This window comes from Phoenix dactylifera, unplaced genomic scaffold (genome assembly GCF_009389715.1).
Source record: "Phoenix dactylifera cultivar Barhee BC4 unplaced genomic scaffold, palm_55x_up_171113_PBpolish2nd_filt_p 000241F, whole genome shotgun sequence".
In the NCBI taxonomy this organism is placed as follows: domain Eukaryota; kingdom Viridiplantae; phylum Streptophyta; class Magnoliopsida; order Arecales; family Arecaceae; genus Phoenix; species Phoenix dactylifera.
The window spans coordinates 166,281-182,703 of NW_024067738.1; the positions used below are offsets into that span (position 1 = coordinate 166,281).

The following is a 16,423-nucleotide window of genomic DNA, read 5'->3' on the forward strand; positions in this document are numbered from 1 at the left end:
GCCGGCCATCGGCCGCATGCCTCCTGCGATAGGCATTTAAACCGATGCCTTAAAGAATGACACAAAAAAAATATGGTGTCATCATGTTGAATATGAATATGAGGACAACAATTCTGTACTTCAATTCTTCAACATAATTTACGATACCTATATTACTTATAAAATAAATAGAGCTAGTATTTTATTATTTATTTGTAATTAGTATTTATATTTATTGAAATTGTACCATCAAATTTTAGTGGCCATCATTCTCGCTATCTAGATAGAAATTTATGGTACAACTTCTGTTTAACTTGCAATATAAAGGTAAATGACATTATGTGTGCCATTAGATGCTATTTTTGTTAAAAGGAAAGTCCACCAATACCGTTAAGATAAGAAATTTACAATATAAATATTCAAAAGAAAAAAAATCAAAATCTACCGCATCAAATCAAAAGAATCGTCTGTCTCCACGTACGCATACATTTATGTCTTACTACAAACTTGCAACTGTTATGTTAAACAATTTATCTTTTCTATTAATGCTGATCTTTTTATTAATGAGATGTTGAAAGCAAATTAGTGATAATTATTAAATATATTTCACTTATAATATATTTTTATTCTATTTTTTAAATTTATATTATTCTTTTGTTACATAAACTTATATTCCCATTTTTATTATCACCCATTCATCGTGCGGGTATAATTCTAGAAAGAACTTTATTTTTACATATTATTGATGCTTAAACTTGAGTTTAGTTGTACAACATCTGAAGGTAGAGGTTATGTATGGTTTATCTCACTGCAGAAAAAGTCGGTTTTACCGACGCATTTTTGCCGACGCTTTTTACAAGCGTCGGCAAGTTTCGGTTTACCGATTGTTGTAAAAGCGTCGGGAAAAGACGATGCTTATTAGCGTCGGTGCAGTCCTAACCGACACTAAAAAGCGCCGTCGGAAGCCACCGCACCTACATCCCAACCCTCTTCTGACCATCCCTCCTCCCTCCTCCCTCCTCTCTCCGGGTTTCCGATTTCCCGGCCACCGCCCTCCTCTCTCTATTTAACTAGTAGTATTACCCACATCTCTCTCGCCCTCCTCGTCTTCTCTCTCTCTCTAACCCATCAACGGTGCCTTCTCATCATCATCAACCCCCCTCCCTAACCCCCTCCGGATTCAAGAAGCAGGGGCTCCGGCGATGATGTCTTCGCCCGCCTCTTCGCCGCCTCCTTGGATCCCGACTTCGCCCCTCTCTCCCCCGAACCGCGGATCCTCAAGTCCCGCCTCGTCGCCGGCGAGACCCTCTACGGCCTCTTCCTCCTGCGCTCCTCCCCGACCCTCGCCGAGATCGCCGGCCTCGCCGGCTACGACTACGTGGTCGTCGACATGGAGCACTGCTCTGGCGGCATCGCCGAGGCCCTCCCCTGCCTCCGCGCCCTCGCCGCCGCCCGCACCCCAGCCATCTTCTTCTTCCTCCTTAGCATATTTTTCTCTTTCTTTCTTTTCTTTTCTTCTTCATTTTTTGTTCCCCAGATTGGGCAAGCGGCACCTGTTTTAGGTTTATATGAAGAGGACTGTGATGATTCCTAGGCAAGGGTCTTGCTGCATTGCGAAGTAGAAATGGCTAAGGCAATCTTGGAAGTTCTGCTGCTACCATTCTACAGGCAACTTATGCAGCCGCTTAGGCTTGTAGTTTCAGAGACTTGAATGCTAACTCAATGCTGGATTAAGTGGTGAATCTGAGCCTCTTTCTCCCCTTCTTTGCTTTGAAATTCCTTTTTGTTTCTGTTCAAAGATTCAGCTTTTTCATGGTTTTTCTAATGTCTTTACTATAATTAATTTCTTCAGATTATTTGTTCTTTGTCTCCCCCACAGTTAATACAATTTTGAGACCTTTGGAAGATTGGGGTGGGGATCTTGCATTGATGGTTGCTCAGGTTGTGAGAACCCAAATTTCATATCTTCTATTTTGTTTGTTCAAGATTGGGGATTGTATGCTGGGATTAGGGTTTATTACATTTTTAAAGGTTTTGAATCTACTCCCTTGTAGCCACATATTTTCAATTTTTTCACTCATATTTTCTGGTTCTTTTTTTTAACTTCAATAGCAAAGGTTTTGCTCCTGTAGAGATTCCTCTTTCCTGGCCTACTATCTATTCTCTTCCTTCTTTTTATGACCAATGATTAAGACAACTGGAAAAATATCTAACGCTATCTTTTAGATGTATGTTGCTGTACAATCCTGTTCAGTTAGCAGATTTCTCCGGCACTGCCCTTCTAATGCCACTAGCTGAGGAGCTGATCAGGCTTTGTGCAAAATATGTTGCTGTACATATTTTGCAGCTGCTTCAGCAAGCCGGGGATGGATGGTATACTACTCGGCATCTGTTTGATATTCTGCATCATTCTCATCCTTTCAGGTACATATTATGACCTAATCGCTCCTCTTTCTTTTTCTGATACCTAATCCTCTTTCTTGGTGATTGCAGGTGCTTCCTGGATAGTTTAATATCCAGTCAAGAAGACTGCAATGGCTTTAGGAGAAGCCCTGTTTGATGAAGAGCTCGGCAAACCTATAGGGCAGATTGTTGCCGTATGCGGCCGCAACCAGATACTGAGTTCCACATTGCAGTCAATTAAGTGGAGGGTCCCTGTGAAGGTGGTGTAGCTGGTCTGAGATAATAATTAACAAGCCTGCATTGTTGGTACATTTTAAGCTTTTGTTTGTTGAGAGCTGTTCAATATTGCCTTTGTTGTCAGATTAGAGGATTTGAGACCCAGATGGAGAAATGGATGGGTGCTTGTGATTGTATCATAACAAAGGTACCATGGTTTCCTAGATGTCCAGATCAGTCTGCTAAGGAGTTTTTTTTCAGATGGCTTCAATGTGCTCTCGTGTTTGTAGGCAGGGCCTGGTACAATTGCTGAGGCATTGATCAGGGGACTTCCTATCATCCTCAATGACTTCATACCTGGACAGGTCAGTGTCTACTCCCTACTGTCCTGCCATCTCTGTTTCATTCCAACCTCATTAAGTGCCCATTGACATGTTCAAAAATTTCATGCACCTTGAATTTCATGCACCTTGATTTAAAACCTCTACCGTCTCATTTCATGCACCTTGAATTTCAGCTCAGATAGTTTGCTAATGATCTTGATGCTAACAGGTTTGAATGCAAGTACTAGTCTACGGATAAATCTATGAGGGTGGATGCATGATATTAATAGGGATGAATCAATCATATGTTCATGGAAATTCTTCTCTGGATCTTCTATAATATGGCCCTTTCAACTGGAGCTGTGGTATCTTGTCATAAGGATGGTTCCAGACTGGAGGTTTTGTTGTTTTGTGCTACAGTATTAGCCAGTTTGCTTGCTGGTTGCCTTATGTATATTTGTGCGTATATTATCACAAAGCTGATGAGCTGATTCAAGGAGCTAAATGAACAAGCTCAAAAGCTTATGGGCATATTCGTTTGCTGCATGTATGATTTAAAGTTCTTCTGAAACTAGTTTCATGAGATTCAGGCACAAAAGGTCAATTCAAGTGCAAAACTAGCATGCTAACCGCAACTCACAAGATCACAAGTGAATAGGATTTTTTTGGAGATGTATGAAATGTTTTGCTCTGCTTTGCAGGTCTCTCATAGAAATTCGACAGAATTCAACTAATAGTTCATTCATTCTCAATTCAATTATTATTTCCACCATGGATTTAAGCAGAGTTAATCAATGTGATCTTTCACCGTGCACCGGCAATATAAGTACAGAGAATCTGCTATAATGAATACTTCCATCAACCAGCCGGAGGCGATGTAAGCCTTCTTGCAGGGTCTCAAGGCGTCCCAAAATTCATACCATGCGTTTTAAAGTGCTATATTGCTCACTACATCTGGCTTGGATGAATGATGGTGTTCTTAAACAGAATAGCAACCTGCGTACTGCACTACTGCTAGGTATTCCTCGACCTTAAGCACGGTGTCATCTTCTTGGTCCGGGGAATTCTGGTGTTCTCTACCTGTAAACTGCAATTACTATTTCAACTGAATTATTTCAAAAAAATGTTTCACTTGAAGGCTTGAAGTAACTTTTTAAAACTCGAGCAATAATTCTTTTCTAGAGCCAATGCTTAGTACTTTAGACCAAGATTTATTCGACATTTTTGAAGATACCAATATATCTACTGACCTTTATAATTTACATTCGTATTTTTATTTTTTTTAAAAAAATAGCAATCCCGACGCTTTAAAGCGTCGGCCAAAATACATTTGCCGACGCTTTAAAGCGTCGGCGAAAACGCAAAACTGGTTGGTCTTTATCGACGTTAAAAAGCGTCGGAAAATCTGGTTTTCCCAACGTTTTAAAGCGTCGGCGAAAACGCAAACTGGATTGGGCTTTACCGACGCTTTAAAGCGTCGGGAAAGCCGTTTTTGCCGACGCTTTCATTAGCGTCGGCAAATCCATGTTTTTGCCGACGCTTTCTCTTAGCGTCGGCAAAAACCGGACCCACGCCCACCTGCCCGACGTCGGACCCACGCTTTGCATAGCGTGGGGTGGGTCTTTACCGACGCTTATAAGCGTCGGCAAAAGATGTAAAAAACGTCGGAAAAGATCAATTTTTTTGTAGTGTCTCATGATTCGCTACAAAAATCTACTAGAGCGACGATTTTGTATTTAAATTATTCAACACAATTTGCAACATTGATACTACTTATAAATAGAATTAATATTTTATTAACTATTTTATTAATAATATTTACTTATTTTTCAAAAATATTACTATCAAATTTTAGTGGCCATCGTTCTCATTTTCTTGATAGAGATTTGCGGTATAACTTCTGAACAACTTGCAATTGAAAGGTATAAGATATTATAGGTGCTATTAGGTGCAAATTTTGTTAAAAGAAAAAGGCACCAATTTCATGAAGGTAAGAAATTTACAAGATAAATAATCAAAAGATAAGGAATCTGAATCTAAAAAGATAAGGAATCTGAATCTACTGCATCAAATCAAAAAGAATCAACTATTTCAACATAAGCATATATTTATTTATCCTACTACAAACATTCAACTATTATGTCAAACAATTTATTTTTTTCATGCTGATCTTGTTATTAATGAGATGTTGAAAGCAAAATACTAATAATAGTTAAATACATTTCACTTATACTATTTTTTAATTCTAGTTTTTAAATTTGTATTACTCTTCTGTTACATAAACTTATATTTCTGTTTTTATTACCATCCTGTGCATGATGCGAGTACAATTCTTGCAAGAACTTTATTTTTATATATTACTGATGCTTCAGAGGCATCAAAAAGTTCGAAAGAAACACTACAGGAGAACCTACCTTTTCCGATGCTATTTAGGGCCTTTAGCGACGCTTATAAGCGTCGGCTAAAGACCTGGCGACGCTAATCAAAGCGTCGCAAAAGCGTCGGCGATACCGGAGTGGGAAAACTTTTTTCCGACGCTAAGTAAAAGCGTCGGCAAAAACCGGGATTTGCCGACGCTTTTTGCCGATGCTTTAAAGCGTCGGCAAATATTGTCTTCCGACGCTAAAAAGCGTCGGACAAAACCGTCATGGCACGCGGGTTACGCCTAGGCCAACGGTTTTTACCGACGCTTTAAAGCGTCGGAAAATGTAGTTATTTTTAAAAAAATTAAAAATATCAAACTGCATAAATTTACATATATCATAAAACATACATTATACAATATGAACCAAACATTAAAATTACATTGATATTGACACAAACATTCAGATCATTCGAAACATTTATATTGTCATATCTGATTAAATTTACATAAAAAGTTATGAATTATAATGTACTTTAAAAATATAAAAAATATATACATATCAAGCTCCATAAAAAAAACAATCTACAAAGTATGAGGGACGGGATTCAGCTCCATCATCATCATCTCTGCAAGCATTTGAAGTATCAGGAATCTACAAAAAAAAAAAGAAACCTTAGATATTTGTAAAAATGGGATATATTAACTTATACATCATAATTGATAATATGTAAAGTATTCAAATATATATAGTTAGTTACCTGAGAAGGGAGAAATCGCTGTAACAAAGATGAAATATTCGTAAGCTGAGACTGGTTCGGCACTGAATCTCGACTTATTTATCCAACTTTTGTCCATTCTATTAAAATACTGATTGAGCTGCAACTAATATAAAAAAAAAAATTAGACAACTGAAAGGAAGAACATGCTCAATAATACATACAATTGCATGTGACCCATACGCAGCCAGCATGCCAACGAAGCTTGGATCAGCATAAGGGTAAGGAACGCAAGCCTGTTACAGAAACACCACAATAACCATCAAGCATATGCAGAAGCATACACATGAACACAGAAATATGTGGTTACAAACGGTCTAAAGCAGTCAAGACCACTTAAAATTTCAAGAATATGGCATCAACTTACAAAAGGCCGGCTATAATCGGGTCTTGGAGGTACAAAGGCAGCTTCTGGAGTCCCCAGAGATAAACCTGAGTTCATGTGACCCTCAACCCGCTTTCCTAAGTGGGAAAAAAAACACCCAGCATCAGATGGCTCACATCTGGTGGCACAATGGCAGACCTCATTACATTGCGAAAAAAAAGAAAGCCTAAGATACAAGTTTCAAAAAAATTTATTTCACAACAATTACCACCTTATATATGCACACAAGGTCAAATCAGTGACTTAGAATACCATTCACAATTGAATAAATAATAATGACTGCCAAGCTGCCAGCTTATTGCCAATAAATTGGCCGCAAAACTTCTTTGTATCGTGAGAACTCCCCAGATCAAAACTTGAAGAACATATTTTGTACCATTGATCATCTCTAAGATTGCATTAGGCATTTAGTCAGGATTTTGTCAAGTAATGTTCTTCTAAAGTAAGTACATAACAAGAGGAAAAGGTAAAAAATGGTAAAAGAATTGGCTACACAATTTGATGCTGAACAGACTAAACTACTCTCTGAATATTTGTTGCTAAAGGGTTGCCTGTCATAAGCCTTTACATTATTAAGAGGCATCTCTCAGTTCCACAGATATTGCAAGTCCTAAGAGATGTTGCACGCTTCTTGCTTTTACTGCAATATCGTTATAATAAAAAACCAAGCTATTTAAATAATCATGCACTGAAAGGAACATAAGAAAACTGCAATCCAGAATTTAAATCATCCTAAACCACTGTCACAAAGAACTTGATATACATATTCCAACACAATTGAATGAATTTTTATAAACAAGAGGGCAGTATCATTGGAAGGCTGAAATAAACATATTAAACCATACATCAGGAGTTACCAAAGTACATTAGCAACTAAATAGAATGTTAAGAAAAGGCCCAATAGATATCAAAGAAAATTTCTGAATTTGAAAGTTAGAATTGAACAAATACACAAAGAGAAACTAATAAATGGCATAAGTACCTAATCTGGGAAAAAACATCAAACTAGATACTAACGATCAAAATCAAAAAAAGAACATATTGCCGGTATTAGTTGTAGTTTTTAAAAGCAGTCCAGTTGGAAGCCTATACAGGCCATGTAATTTTTTCTAAAAAAATTAGGAATAAGAATGACTAATACGTTATTTTTTCAAGTTGTATGTTTGAAGCTTTGATATCAAACCTCTTGATTTATTAACTTGGAAATCACATAACAAAAATTAATTATGTGCAAGACTCCTTTGCTATGAGCAAAAAAAAAATGTGGGCTCTATATTCAAAATAAGAGGAAATTAAAGGGGAGTGTGGGCACAAAATATTCATTCATTTAAATCTTAAAGTGTCCCTCTGATTATCAGAGCAACTTAACATCCAACATCCGGACAGAAAAGATTTCAAATAACTTGCAATAAAATCTACAATAAATCTAAGCAAATCCAGCATTGTTCTCCTCGACGAAGCTGATCGTCGAGTTGATCAGAAGCAGGGTAATAATCCCCACGAAATCCTGCCAGTCTGGGGGCTTCCCCTGTTGAACGGAATCAAGAACCCATATGGGTTCGTCACAGAAAAATAAAAACTAAAAAAGAAGAAGAAAACAATCAGATTATGGTATTTCCAGGATTCACCCCTCCGTTCGCGAGGGCGATGGCCATGATGGCCGCCGCCTCCATCACCCACGACAGCGGATTCCACATGAACCCTAAGAATTTCAGAAACTTGCTCTCCTGCAACCACAAACAAATTCAAAAAATAAATAAATAAATCAACAACTAGATTAAAAAACAAAAAGCACATACAAGAGGGTTGTCTCACAAATCTATATCAGTTGAAGTGGTGAGGGAAAGAACACATCCCCTCCCACGTGCATCTCAGATTATCAAACACCTCCTTCAAGGGTATGTTGTCATCGAACCACATCCCGCCCGCCACCACCGCCGTATCCTCAGCTCGGAGGGGTAGAACACCTTTCTCGACGGCGCGGGGTCGTCCTCGAAGCTCGAAGGGGGAGGGGGATCCGGAGGAGGAAGGGGATCCGAAGCTCGGTGGGGGGTTTGGGGGGAGATGATCGGGAGGAAGGAGGGGGGAATGATGGCGGCTGGGGATGAAAGGGTTAGGGTTTTTTCCTCCACACGAGAGAGAGAGAGAGAGGGAAAAGGCAGGGGATCGGGAAAAAGGCAGGAGATCCATGGGTTTGGTGGCCTTTTTTCTCCGACGACGCTTTGAAGCATCGTCTTATTTTAATTTCACCCAACACTATACAAAAGCGTCGTAGTATGCCAGCGCTGTTTCGAAATTTGCTGACGCTTTTGTTAGCGTCGGCGAAAAAGAGTCGGCAAAACCCTATTTTGTTGTAGTGAAAACAGCATCTATGGAGGTGTAACTTGAGAACAGTTGTCCAATTTACTATACATATGATGTTCTTTATTTATTAATTATGCTCTTTTGATATAGGAATAGAGGATGCGCGCGTCCTAAAATGCGGCTGGAATCTTCAAGGGAAGACCTCGATCAAGGAGCGAGTACCCAACGAGCTGATCTTGTAATTTGTGAAACCTGCTTCCAAGAAAATTTTCCTCCACTCATGCTTCTGTCGCTCCTTTCCTGCTGTGTTGCAAAGCATTTCAATATCCCAGAAAAGCTGCATCTCTGTCATCGTAGCACTATTTTCGCTTTTATCGTTCATAACTATATCCAAAATCAACACTTTTCCTCCATCTTCTCTCTCAGGAATTGCTTCCTCGCACAGCTTCAGTATCTTCACGCACTGCTCGTCAGTCCAGTCATGCAAAATCAGCTGCATTTGATGGAAACAAGAAATACACCAATAAATAGTTCTAGTCTCGATTTGTAAGGAACTCGTAGAAATTTCACCAAATAAAAAAATAAAAAAAGTCGTAGAAAGCGCTGTGCTATTCCATCGCATTAACTCTTTCTTAAAAATTAAAAGAAATCGTAGGAATATTGTAGGCAGTAAATCTTGCAGGCGACCTGGAGGAACGCTGTTTGAGCTGGTGGAATGTGTTCGAACATGTTCCCAGCGATAGCTTCGACCCGTGGACATTTAGGCACGGTAGCAATCACATGAGGGAGGTCATAGACGATGATGCGCTTTATGCTCGGGAAGGCCTCGGCGATCACCCTCGCCGACGTCCCGTCGCCCCCGCCGACATCGACGAGAGACGAGACTCCCTGGAACGCGTCTTTGCAGCGGGCGGCCACCGCCTTCATGGTGAGGCAAGAGTCGCTGGCCATCGCCTCGTTGAAGAGGCGGTTGAACGCGGGGTCGACGCCGGCCTTCTCGAACAAGGGCTTGCCGGAGCTCATCTCGAAGGGGGTGGCGGGTTGGTCCGCCTGGAACCAGGGGCCTAGGAAGTGCGACGGCGTCATGAGGGTGGAGTCCAGGCAGCCAAGTACCCAGGAGGCGAGGCTGGTGGGGCTGTCCTTGAGGAGGACTATGGAGTTGGGGGTGAGGGAGTAAGCGTGCTCGTCCGACCCGTTGGGGTCCTTTTGGACGGAGAAAAAGCCCGTGTGGGCGAGCATGCGCATGAGACGGCGGAGGGCAGGGGATTTGGTGGGGGCGACGGGAAGGAAGGAGGCGAGCTCGGTGATGGTGAGGGGCCGGCCCTGGGCGTGGATGGCGTCGGGGATTCCCAATTGGATAGCGCACTTGAGGCCCATAGAGCCGACGTGGGCGAGAGCGTGGTGGAAGACGTGGGCCTGGGCATGCAAAAGCTCGTCGGCGGTGGCTTCGAGCGCCATTTTAGCCACTCTCTTCACTCTCTCTGTAGGGGACTCATTGTTGGTTTGCTGGTGGTGCATGGGCCTTGCGATTTATTGACGATTCATAGTATATTGACGATGTCTGTGCTTGCTTTGTTTTACCGCAGACAAAAATATGTGGCTTACACTCATCGCCTAGGATATGAGGATGGGTAACCCGTAACCCTGTGGTCCATAAATTAAAGATGTCCGCCTCAGTCTTTTCGTTGATGTCCCCGATTATATACGGATATATTTTCCATAGATTTTAAAACTATTGAGCTTGAGGCTTATCCCCTTTTTAGAACCATTGAGCTTGAGGCTTATCCCCTTTTTGTAGCTACTGAGCTTGATGCTTGTCCCTCTGCTGGCAAATGAAACAAAACTTTGCTTTCTTTTGGAATGCTTTTGTGGAAGAATCAATCTATCAAATGGGCTCTGAAATACAGTGAAAGCAAAATAATAACTTAGCTTGATTCAGTCATGGCACTATCCTCAGTTTAATTCTCAAGGCTTCCTATAATCTGTAATAACTCAGAGCCTCGTCAAAAATGTCTAGTCATTACACTTGTCTAAATTTGATCGTTAAGTTTTTCTATAAATTGATCCATAATTTGCATCAACTCAAGACCCCATCCAAGAAAGCTATCTATAATGCATGTTCTGGATTCTTTAGCTCAGTAAAAGTACCCAGGACCTATTGATGCATGGTTGTTATAGAATTAAACATATGCTAAATATAGTACGTAAATCAAAAGAATCCATATAAGATTTTGACTTAGCTTATTTCCTATAAAAGATTGACTCAAGATTTTCAAGTAGCATGGACCATAAGAACTTTATTATTATATGTTACTGGTGCTTCAGAGCCATCAAAAAATTTAGAAGAAAACAGCCCCTATGGAGGTGTAACTTGAGAACAGCCGTCCAGTTTACTCTACATATGATCTTCTTTATTTATTAATTTATTCTCCTTTGATATAAGAGTAGAGAATGTTGTGTCATAAAATGTAGCTAGAATCTTCAACCTCAATCAAGGAGTGAGTATGCAATAGGCTGATCTTGTAATCTGCGAAACCTGCTTTCAAGAAAATTTTCCTCCATTCCACTCTGGGTTGGTAAGAGGGAGCTGTCTAGAGCGCTCCGAGAATTTTTATTTTTCGACTTTTTTGGTTGTATTCACACTAAAAGTGTATGAGTCATCTGTTGTAGCAAAAGATTCATAAATAAAAACAGAGGATGTCCACCTCAGCTTCTCCAGTTGATTCACTGGATATGACTTTTAGGCACATATATATCTTTCATAGATTTTAAAACTATTGAGGCTTGTCCTCTCTATTAGCAAATTGAACAAAAAGTTGTTTTATCTTTGTTTTGATTTGGTTTTTATGAAAGAATTAGTCTATCAAATGGGCCCTCAAATGGAGTGAAAGTAAAATAATAACTCAACTTGACTCAATCATGACACTAGCCTCAATTTTATTCTTAAAGCTTTCTATGAATTGATCCATAATTTTTAGTAACTCGGACTCAGAGCCTCATTCAAAATGGCTAGCCATTACACTTGTCTAAATTTGATGGTTAAATTTTTTCAATAAATTGATCGATAATTTACATCAACTCAAGACCCCATCCAAGAAAGCTACCTATAATACATGATCTAAATCCTTCAGCCTTGTAAAAGTATCCATAACCTATTGATGCATAGTTGTTGTGGAACTGAGCATATGCTAAATATAGTAGGTAAATCAAATGAATCCATATAAGATTTTGACTTAACTTTTTTTCTATAAAAGATTAACCCAAGATTTTCAAGTAGCTAAAACCATAAGAACTTTATTATTACATGTTATTGGTGCTTCGGAGCCATCAAAAAGTTCAAAAGAAAATAGCCCCCCTGGAGGTGTAACTTGAGAACAACCGTCCAATTTACTCTATATATGATCATCTTAATCGATTAATTTTTTCTCTTTTGATATAAGAGTAGAGGATGTTGTGTCATAAATAGTTCTTGTTTCAATTTGTAAAGGAGTCATAGAAATTTCACAAAAAAATTTAAAAAAAATAAAGTGACACCCTCAACATTGGGCATTTCCGAGGGGCACTCCTTAACTTTTAAAAATTTCAAACCGATCATTTTAAGTTTCCAAATCATTCCAAACTGTTTCAAAGTACTTTGTTTTAGTGTAGATAAATATTTGGCTTACACTTATCGCTAGGATACTAGGAGGGCTAACCGTGTGGTCTATAAACAAAGGATGTCTACTTCAAGGTCAACTTCGACGGATGCATGTTGGATGGTGGTAGGAGTGGTGATTGCTTCGTGATCAGAGGTGGGTGTCAGATCTTTGACATTTCTATTTCTGGGGTGAAGCTGAGGGCAGCATGGGCTAGTCTTTGTTATGCCCAACGTGTTCTGCGGACCAGCACAGTCCTGTTCGAGGGTGACTCAGCTACGGTGATAGGTTGGATCCAAAAGTATATCGGCGGCATGGGGAGCTGCCACCCATTGCTTTAGGATATTCGAGCCATGGTAAGTGACACGCTGCCTTCCAGGCCAAGCACGTCTATAAGGAGGCTAATAGAGCTGCGGATTGGGTGGCCTTGTATGTGGCCGACTACTCTGAGGAAGCTTTCTAGGTTGGTAAGAGGGAGCCGTCTAGAGCGCTCCGAGACTTATTATTTTTTGACTTTTTTGGATTTTCACACTAAAAGTGTATGAGTCATCCGTTGTAGCAAAAAAAAAAAAAAACAAAAACAAAAGATGTCCACCTCAGCTTCTCCATTTGATGTCACTGATTATGTCTTTTAGGGACAAATATATCTTCCATAGATTTTAAAACTATTGAGGCTTGTCCTCTATGTTAGCAAATTAAACAAAATTTTGTTTTATCTTTATTTATTGATATGGCTTTTATGGAAGAATTAATCTATCAAATGGGCCCTCAAATTGAGTGAAAGTAAAATAATAACTCAGCTTGATTTACTCAAGACACTGGCCTCAATTTTGTTCTTAAGGCTTTCTACGAATTGATCCATAATTTTCAGTAGCTCGGACTCAGAGTCTTATCCAAAATGGCTAGCCATTACATGACTTGTCTAAATTTGATGGTTAATTTTTTTCCATAAATTGATCCATAATTTGCATCAACTCAAGGCCCCATCCAAGAAAGCTATCTATAATGCATGTTTTGAATCCTTCGGCCCTATAAAAGTATCCAGGACCTATTGATGCACAATTGTTGTGGAATTAAGCATACGCTAAATATAGTAGGTCAATCAAAAGAATCCATATAATATTTTGACTTAACTTATCTCCTATAAACCATTGACTCAAGATTTTCAAGTAGCGTAAACTATAAGAACTATATTATTACATGTTACTGGTGTTTCAGAGCCATCAAAAAGTTCGGAAAAAAACAGCCACCATAGAGGTGTAACTTGAGAACAACCGTCTAGTTTACTCCACATATGATCTTCTTTATTTATTAATTTATTCTCTTTTTATTTATAAGAATTGTGCATGATGCGAGTACAATTCTTGCAAGAACTTTATTTTTATATATTACTGATGCTTCAGAGGCATCAAAAAGTTCGGAAGAAAACAGCATCTATGGAGGTGTAACTTGAGAACGGTTGTCCAATTTACTATACATATGATGTTCTTTATTTATTAATTATACTCTTTTGATATAGGAATAGAGGATGCGCGCGTCCTAAAATGCGGCTGGAATCTTCAAGGGAAGACCTCGATCAAGGAGCGAGTACCCAACGAGCTGATCTTGTAATTTGTGAAACCTGCTTCCAAGAAAATTTTCCTCCACTCATGCTTCTGTCGCTCTTTTCCTGCTGTGTTGCAAAGCATTACAATATCCCAGAAAAGCTGCATCTCTGTCATCGTAGCACTATTTTCGCTTTTATCGTTCATAACTATATCCAAAATCAACACTTTTCCTCCATCTTCTCTCTCAGGAATTGCTTCCTTGCACAGCTTCAGTATCTTCACGCACTGCTCGTCAGTCCAGTCATGCAAAATCAGCTGCATTTGATGGAAACAAGAAATACACCAATAAATTGTTCTAGTCTCGATTTGTAAGGAACTCGTAGAAATTTCACCAAATAAAAAAATAAAAAAAAGTCGTAGAAAGCGCTGTGCTATTCCATCGCATTAACTCTTTCTTAAAAATTAAAAGAAATCGTAGGAATATTGTAGGCAGTAAATCTTGCAGGCGACCTGGAGGAACGCTGTTTGAGCTGGTGGAATGTGTTCGAACATGTTCCCAGCGATAGCTTCGACCCGTGGACATTTAGGCACAGTAGCAATCACATGAGGGAGGTCATAGACGATGATGCGCTTTATGCTCGGGAAGGCCTCGGCGATCACCCTCGCCGACGTCCCGTCGCCCCCGCCGACATCGACGAGAGACGAGACTCCCTGGAACGCGTCTTTGCAGCGGGCGGCCACCGCCTTCATGGTGAGGCAAGAGTCGCTGGCCATCGCCTCGTTGAAGAGGCGGTTGAACGCGGGGTCGACGCCGGCCTTCTCGAACAAGGGCTTGCCGGAGCTCATCTCGAAGGGGGTGGCGGGTTGGTCCGCCTGGAACCAGGGGCCCAGGAAGTGCGACGGCGTCATGAGGGTGGAGTCCAGGCAGCCAAGTACCCAGGAGGCGAGGCTGGTGGGGCTGTCCTTGAGGAGGACTATGGAGTTGGGGGTGAGGGAGTAAGCGTGCTCGTCCGACCCGTTGGGGTCCTTTTGGACGGAGAAAAAGCCCGTGTGGGCCAGCATGCGCATGAGACGGCGGAGGGCAGGGGATTTGGTGGGGGCGACGGGGAGGAAGGAGGCGAGCTCGGTGATGGTGAGGGGCCGGCCCTGGGCGTGGATGGCGTCGGGGATTCCCAATTGGATAGCGCACTTGAGGCTCATGGAGCCGACGTGGGCGAGAGCGTGGTGGAAGACGTGGGCCTGGGCATGCAAAAGCTCGTCGGCGGTGGCTTCGAGCGCCATTCTAGCCACTCTCTTCACTCTCTCTGTAGCCTGTAGGGGACTCGTTGTTGGTTTGCTGGTGGTGCATGGGCCTTGCGATTTATAGACGATTCATAGTATATTGACGATGTCTGTGCTTGCTTTGTTTTACCGCAGACAAAAATATGTGGCTTACACTCATCGCCTAGGATATGAGGATGAGTAACCCGTAACCCTGTGGTCCATAAGTTAATTAAGGATGTCCGCCTCAGTCTTTTTCGTTGATGTCACCAATTATGTACGGATATATTTTCCATAGATTTTAAAACTATTGAGCTTGAGTCTAGACCCTTTCTTTTAAACAGCTTGAGGCTTGTCCCTTCTGCCAGCAAATGAAACAAAATTTTGTTTTGCTTTGGAATGTTTTGTCGAAGAATCAATCTATCAAATGGGCTCTAAAATAGAGTGAAAGCAAAATAATAACTTAGCTTGATTTATTAAATTAATAGATTTATTTTGTGCAAGAATAAATTTATTTTATATTAAAATAGAATTATTGGATGCCGAATGATATATATATATATATATATTATTTCTTTTAAAAGTTTCTATTAATTACATTTATAAATTTACTTATTTATTTAGATGATATATTGCTAATATGTTTTGCACTAAAAAAGGATCATGTATGCTTATATGGGCGATATGTCGCCCATCAAGCCTCTTTGTTTGGCATGCCATCCCTATCTATTAGGGATAACTATCCATTTTCGAGATAGATAGTATGTCGTCTATCCAAATATGCACCATTCTTTACCATGCAAAGCACCCACCATAAAAAAACTGAGCCCTACGCAAAAACACACCTTTGAGTCGTTGATATGATCTATCCAATGCTTTGAAAGCTTTCAGTCTACATATATTTAGGGCTCGTTTGGTTTACAGGAAGCATTTTCTCTCTTATGAATATATGATTCCTAGGAAGACGATTCTTAAGAAGAAAATGCCTGGGAATGCACTTTTGGTATATTTGGTTAAACATGGAAAAGTGACAGATTTCTAGAGTGCTTATGTTTGGTTGACCATCCACTTTCTTGGGAAAGTCATGCGTAATTCCTATTACGCCCTTAATAAAAATTAGGTCATTAATGCTTCTTTAATGCTAAAGTGCCTTTTTAGAAAAATAAAAAATAGATTAATTTCCGCCTTAAGGGAAAGTAACTTTCCCATGTTTCTCATGGAAAAGGATTT

The 16,423-nt window shown here is 40.1% G+C and overlaps 3 protein-coding genes and 1 long non-coding RNA gene across 9 annotated transcripts; 1 reads left to right on the forward strand and 3 right to left on the reverse strand.

Annotated features, from left to right (window-relative positions):
• The first annotated feature begins 942 nt into the window (after positions 1-942).
• Positions 943-3,519, forward strand: LOC120105248 (probable monogalactosyldiacylglycerol synthase 3, chloroplastic). Of its 6 annotated transcripts, none has more exons than XR_005507644.1 (6): positions 943-1,716; positions 1,859-2,403; positions 2,473-2,642; positions 2,744-2,806; positions 2,889-2,963; positions 3,151-3,519. XR_005507644.1 is itself a non-coding variant. In XM_039117545.1 (5 exons), the coding sequence occupies exons 2-5, from the start codon at positions 2,514-2,516 to the stop codon at positions 3,154-3,156; spliced, it is 273 nt and encodes a 90-aa protein (XP_038973473.1). In that variant the 5' UTR covers positions 944-2,352; positions 2,473-2,513; the 3' UTR covers positions 3,157-3,519. The 6 variants fall into 6 exon arrangements, 3 of the variants coding, with proteins under 3 accessions (XP_038973473.1, XP_038973472.1, XP_038973471.1); XR_005507645.1 differs by having other exon boundaries at positions 2,234-2,403; XR_005507646.1 differs by having other exon boundaries at positions 943-2,403; positions 2,473-2,654.
• Positions 3,520-5,733: 2,214 nt separating this feature from the next.
• LOC120105249 lies at positions 5,734-8,175 on the reverse strand. The gene is made up of 4 exons (XR_005507647.1): positions 8,076-8,175; positions 6,430-7,975; positions 6,045-6,298; positions 5,734-5,938 (listed from the first exon to the last, which is right to left on the reverse strand). It is a non-coding gene; the product is annotated as an uncharacterized LOC120105249 (long non-coding RNA).
• A 492-nt stretch (positions 8,176-8,667) lies between these two features.
• On the reverse strand, positions 8,668-10,271 carry LOC120105250 (trans-resveratrol di-O-methyltransferase-like). Its single transcript, XM_039117546.1, has 2 exons — positions 9,439-10,271; positions 8,668-9,244 (listed from the first exon to the last, which is right to left on the reverse strand). Exons 1-2 carry the CDS (start codon positions 10,267-10,269, stop codon positions 8,942-8,944), a joined length of 1,134 nt encoding a protein of 377 aa, XP_038973474.1. The 5' UTR covers positions 10,270-10,271; the 3' UTR covers positions 8,668-8,941.
• Positions 10,272-13,740: 3,469 nt separating this feature from the next.
• On the reverse strand, positions 13,741-15,290 carry LOC103697839 (trans-resveratrol di-O-methyltransferase-like). Its single transcript, XM_008779779.3, has 2 exons — positions 14,444-15,290; positions 13,741-14,248 (listed from the first exon to the last, which is right to left on the reverse strand). Exons 1-2 carry the CDS (start codon positions 15,212-15,214, stop codon positions 13,946-13,948), a joined length of 1,074 nt encoding a protein of 357 aa, XP_008778001.2. The 5' UTR covers positions 15,215-15,290; the 3' UTR covers positions 13,741-13,945.
• Positions 15,291-16,423: the final 1,133 nt, after the last annotated feature.